Consider the following 5,521-nt stretch of genomic DNA (forward strand, 5'->3'; position numbering starts at 1 on the left):
GGCAGGGGAGTCGAAAGTGGCGGGGGGGGTCAGCAGCTGGGGGAGGCAGAATAAACTGTGCCCCCCCACCTCGGGCTCTGGACCCCCCTCCCGCCGAGATCTGATTGATCCTAAGTGTATGGCATTGGGATGTCTAAAGTTTGGTGCCAATTTATAGAATTTCCACCTTAGACAATCACAGCTTCCACTCAGTGATTGGGACATTGTTGGCAGGATACCACAGAGGTTTGCCCTAGCCTTCTGCATCCCTCAGCACTTAGTCTTCCTGGTGGTCTCAACTCTGGCTCTACTTTGCATCTGAGATCTGAGAACTTTGGATTCCCCCAGGCAGTGTAACCGGAGGGAGGGGGGAACAAAAAGCTAACAAACTTTATAATGGTGACATGCCTTATTAAATTCTCATGATCCACTTTTCAGATGTTTGTGCTGTAATCCCACTTTTATCTTTAATTGTGTTCATCATTGGGCTGATGATGAGCAGGACAGCAGCACCATGGAATCATAAGTATTGGCACCTTTATTCCTATTAAAAAAGCACTAAGTAAAAGGATAAGGTATCGAGGGGTCCTTTTACTAAGCTGTGGTAAAAAGTGGTCTGACTTAGCGCACCCTTACACAGGCTTTTCTCATTTTCACCGTACCAGTAAAATAGCCGATTTTTCCATATTTTCAATTAATGGCCATGCGCTTTTGTGTTTACCTTTGGCATCTACTATTGGATTCGTTTTGGAAGGCTGTTTGAGGTGCCTGCCTACTTTGGTGTTTGTGGACTTGTGTTTGTGCATAGGAGTATCTCTCCATTTTTCTTGCTCATGCGCTAATGTTGCCATTACCGTCCAGCCATCACAAAACCTTCGTGCAAAAACTTGGTACATGAACCCTTGCCCACTCTCTACCACCTGGCATGTCTCCTCCATGGAATAAATAAATATTAGCTTGTGCACGCAGATCTCAAACATACCACAGGACGACAGCACATCTGGCGGAAAGCCCCATTAAGCTGCGATAAGTACATGCTAGCGTTTCAGCTTGGTAAAAGGGCCACTGAGTTAATACACAGTAAACGTTTTTTTTTTCAGAATGTACATTAAAATGATGGGTCACGTTTAAAATATTTTCAAAGACAGAGAGTAAGACTCATGATCTAAAACATCATTTAATAGGTTTTTTTTTTCTTCCCCAGAAACAGAGGTTATGGTCATGCTCCGTTCACACATACATTGTATCTCACAAAAAAAATATATGTACAGTATTACATTTCAACCCATATGAGAAAACATCACATGTAGAAGCAAAGAATCGTTTAATTCCATTTCCAGAAAGAAAATAAAAGCAAAATATTTATGAGCCGTTGGGCAAAGGGTGTAATCCATGTCGCCTAGTTGACACCAAAAAACTGTTTTCAGAAACGGATTTTGTGGAATGAAGTTCCCAGAGTCACACAGCCGACTTGAATCTTAAAGAGTTAAAACTGCAAGTAAAAGGATCGTATTCCTTTCTTTTGTGTGCACCATAAAATGTACAAGTCATAAGAAGCTGAAGAGACCCGTAGGAGGAACAAAGAACACAGTAGGCTTGAGACTTCTTGCTCCGGTTTGCTCTTTTGCTTAATCCGGATATAAAATAAAGCCAGAGAAAGTGCTGTACTTATTATTGTTGCCTCCGTGTGCTTTCCCTCCGTCCAGTTTCACATAGATTTCATCTCCTGAGTCCAGGTGCAGGACCACACTGTTACTGGCGTAGTCGTAGTTCTGGTCCGCATCTTGAGCAATGGCACTGGCACGGACCTGCAGGGGGGGCACAGCAGCAGCAAGACATGAGTTGGTGCCCTACATGTAACCCATCCCATCCTCGCCCGCCCCCTCATCCCTGTCCCACTGCAAGCCACAAAGGGGGGAAACGAAGGCGGAACATGAGGGGCAGAAGTGAAAACTTCAGGAAATTACTGAAGACCACCCTGTTCAAGAAGGCTTACCTTCCAGACTTAATTCACTTCTTCATTGCTACAGCAAAATTCATGGACCTTATTTGATCTTTTACTAGCTTTGTTGTTTAATACACGGACTAGTACATGCGTCCTGCTTTTCCTACATTGGAATGCATTACCACCGGATCTGAAAACTATTCACGACCTAAGCAACTTTCGAAAATCACGAAAAACTTTTCTTTTTAACAAGGCTTATCATAATCATCACTACTTACTTGATAATCTGTCTGTTTTCTGATTTACTGAATTGATTATATCCACTATGTTTCACTTGTCTTTTTGTATGTAACCAATTGTTTATCTACTCTTGAATGGCACCTGCCACGATGTAATATTTATTGAAAGCCACACTGAGTCTGCAAATAGGTGGGGAAAATATGGGATACAAATGCAACAGTTAAATAAATAAATATATTACCTATACGATTACTATCTTGCTATTACATTGTTTAATTGTATTTTTACTGAACTGTAGCCTGCTCTACGGTACTGTGCAAGCCACATTGAGCCTGCAACTAGTGGGAAAATGTGGGATATAAATGTGATATAAATAAGTGAAAACTATTTCAGGGTCTCAGAACCAGGACTGAATACTGAGTTAATACCAATCCACCACCCACCTGAAGTGAGAAAAAAAAACCTGAGACACAGATAAATGTAAACCCTCTAGTGATTGATTGATTGTATTTGTACCCCACATTTTCCCACCTTTTTGCAGGCTCAATGTGGCTTACAGAGTATGGAAATTAAAAAAAAAACTTGTCTATTTCTAACCAGAACGTGGGACCCTTCAAATCCAATCTCAGGTTTTCTTCTTAACACAAAGACTATTTCAGATAGCTTAGGGTCTAGAGATGGGCAGGTTACAGATAACGCAGGGCAGTGTAGGACTATTATCCTAAACTTTCCTTGCAAACCTGACTTACGATTCTCCCCGATGGAGAAATTTCAGCTGATACTTCTGGTTTTCAACAGGCAGCTTCCAAGACTAGAAAATAGGAAAGTCATTAAACCCAAACTTCCTTTCGTAAGAAAGTCCGTGACAGCATATTCCCTTACTCCCTGCCTAAACCTTGAACTGCAGCAGACAGAAGTCAAATTCTCCAACAAAGAATCAATAGGGGAACAATTTATTTCCTTCCAGGCTTTGCATTATAAATAGGGATCGCGGTGTGAATTATAAAATAGGCAGGTTGAAGTCCAAATGCCAAAAAAAAAAAAGTGGTGAGCTTATCTTGCAACTACAATAATTAGATTTAACAGGTTTTAAAATAATGATGTTAAACTGTGCTTACTGTACACCGCCTTGGTTGAATAACGCTGTTAATAAATTCAAATAAATAATAATAGTCTGCCCTCTCTCCAATTGCCTCATTTCTGCACACAAACACACACATCTAGTAACGTTCACCCAGTCATGTTCATACTGCAACATTTGACATTTTAATGTCCAGTCACTCTTGGAATATGCTTGCGAGACAGAAACATATAACAGATAAATAAATAAATAAACCAAAGAGCTAACAAACACATCATAAAAAGTCAAAATCTCCCCTTGCCTCTCCAAGTTGGAAACTCTGGGCGAGTACAGTCATTGTACAAACGCAGCGCCTCTCAAATTCCCTTCGTATATTACATGTCTGTCCCCCTGTCCCATCCAGCCCTGCTTCTGATTCCAGTCCCAGGTCGCCCCAGTGAGTCCCATCTCTGTCCTTATAATAATCCCTAGGTCCGAGGCTCATCCCCTGAGCTCTCAGAATCCCCCCCCCCCCCACCCGCACCCCAGTCCCTTGCCCTGGGAAGATCTAGTCTGCAATGCCTAAGTGTCCCATCCCTGTCCTTATAATAATCCGGATTCTTCTCCCCTAGGTCCGAGGCTCATCCCCTGAGCTCTCAGATCCCCCACCCCCACCCCAGTTCCTTGCCCTGGGAAGATCTAGTCTGCTATGCCTAGGTGTCCCATCCCTGTCCTTATAATAATCCGGATTCTTCTCCCCTAGGTCCGAGGCTCATCCCCTGAGCTCTCAGATCCCCCACCCCAGTTCCTTGCCCTGGGAAGATCTAGTCTGCTATGCCTAGGTGTCCCATCCCTGTCCTTATAATAATCCGGATTCTTCTCCCCTAGGTCCGAGGCTCATCCCCTGAGCTCTCAGATCCCCCACCCCCACCCCAGTTCCTTGCCCTGGGAAGATCTAGTCTGCCATGCCTAGGTGTCCCATCCCTGGGTCCCTGCTGCAGATCCCGGTACCGGAACCCTCACCTGGCCGTTCTTGCAGAGATCCGCCCACATGCTGGTACCATCCCCTCCCCGCATCAGGATGTGGTAGGTGAAGTAATAGATGCCGGGCACCTGGCAGGTGAACTTGCCGCTGCTCGGATCGTAGTGGTTGCCCAGGTTGGTCACCACGTCATCAAACTTGAGCACTTCGTAGCCCTCGTGGGGGCTCTTCAACCCCACGTAAAAAGCGATCTTGGGGCTGGCGAAAGCTGCGCTCAGGGTCCCGGAGACCGTGCCACCTGCGGAAAGTGCCAGCCCTGGAAGCCCCGCTTTGCCCGGATCCCCCTTCTCCCCGGGGGGGCCCCTGGGGCCGGGTGGTCCAGGCTCCCCGGGGGGCCCCCGGGGACCCGGTTTGCCCGGCCGTCCGGGTTCCCCCTTCTGCCCCTGCAGGAAAGAGGGTGGCGGCGGGGGAGGGGCGGCACTGAGGTCCTGCATGACTTCCAGGCTGCTGCTGCCGCTGGGTTTGGGGCTATAGGGGTCGCAGATCATGCGGCAGGTGCCCATCATTTCGTAGTGTGCTTCCGCCCGGGGGCTTTGCAGCAACAGCAGTGGCAGGGCAACGAGGAGCCCCAGAGCCACGGCCATGCCCACCCCTGCTGCCACCAGCCTCCTCCTCCGCAAGAGCCGGGCAGCGACGGTGAGCAGGTCCCGGCCACTGGGGGAGGTAATGGTGGCTGGATGCGGTGCAGGAGGAGAGCAGCTGATCAGGGCTGGACAATGCAGAGCAGAGCCCCCCCTCCCCCCTCTCCAAAACTTTAGGCTGAAGGCAGGGTGGGCTGTTGTCTGTGCTCTCTCCAGCAGAGCCGCATTCTGATCCCGATCAGCCCCCTCGGAGAATGGATTGCTGGAGGGGGGGTAGGCAGGAGAGGAGACGTCAGGAGAACCCCCGGCAAAGTGCAGCTACGGGGCACCGGGGGAGGGGGGGGTCAGATCTGAAGAATGACACCTTTCAATGAAGCAGGAGCAAAAAGACCCCGAAAAAAGGCTGAATGCTTGCTAGAGCCTGCAAGCTCCAAAGTCCTCTAGTGAACTGAGCTGTGCTGCTTTCCAGATTTACTCCATTCAGGAAAAACAGTAAACTGGAGTAGCTTCGGCCAAAGTACCCTCGCTCCGAATCCAGATTGGTGGCTGTCCTCCAGCACAGAAAGGTATCAGCTGCATCCTGACAGTGGGGCTCCCAGCAGGAGTCGGCTGCTCCTGAAACGATGTGATGCCCCACCTCCCTCCCCTCCTCACCCGCCCCATCCCTGTCACAC

At 47.9% G+C, this 5,521-nt stretch overlaps 1 protein-coding gene across 1 annotated transcript; it reads right to left on the minus strand.

The window, feature by feature from the left end:
* Positions 1-1,174: 1,174 nt before the first annotated feature.
* On the minus strand, positions 1,175-4,994 carry C1QL2 (complement C1q like 2). The gene is made up of 2 exons (XM_030209435.1): positions 4,248-4,994; positions 1,175-1,787 (listed from the first exon to the last, which is right to left on the minus strand). The coding sequence occupies exons 1-2, from the start codon at positions 4,848-4,850 to the stop codon at positions 1,608-1,610; spliced, it is 783 nt and encodes a 260-aa protein (XP_030065295.1). The 5' UTR covers positions 4,851-4,994; the 3' UTR covers positions 1,175-1,607.
* Between the last annotated feature and the right edge of the window lie 527 nt (positions 4,995-5,521).

Source organism: Microcaecilia unicolor, chromosome 7, assembly GCF_901765095.1.
Source record: "Microcaecilia unicolor chromosome 7, aMicUni1.1, whole genome shotgun sequence".
In the NCBI taxonomy this organism is placed as follows: domain Eukaryota; kingdom Metazoa; phylum Chordata; class Amphibia; order Gymnophiona; family Siphonopidae; genus Microcaecilia; species Microcaecilia unicolor.

Coding starts and splice junctions, on each gene's coding strand:
- C1QL2 (XM_030209435.1), bottom strand. CDS start 4,850: ATGGCCGTGGCTCTGGGGCTCCTCGTTGCCCTGCCACTGCTGTTGCTG. Junction 1,788..4,247: donor ATCTCTGCAAGAACGGCCAG/GTGAGGGTTCCG, acceptor CCCCCCCTGCAG/GTCCGTGCCAGTGCCATTGC.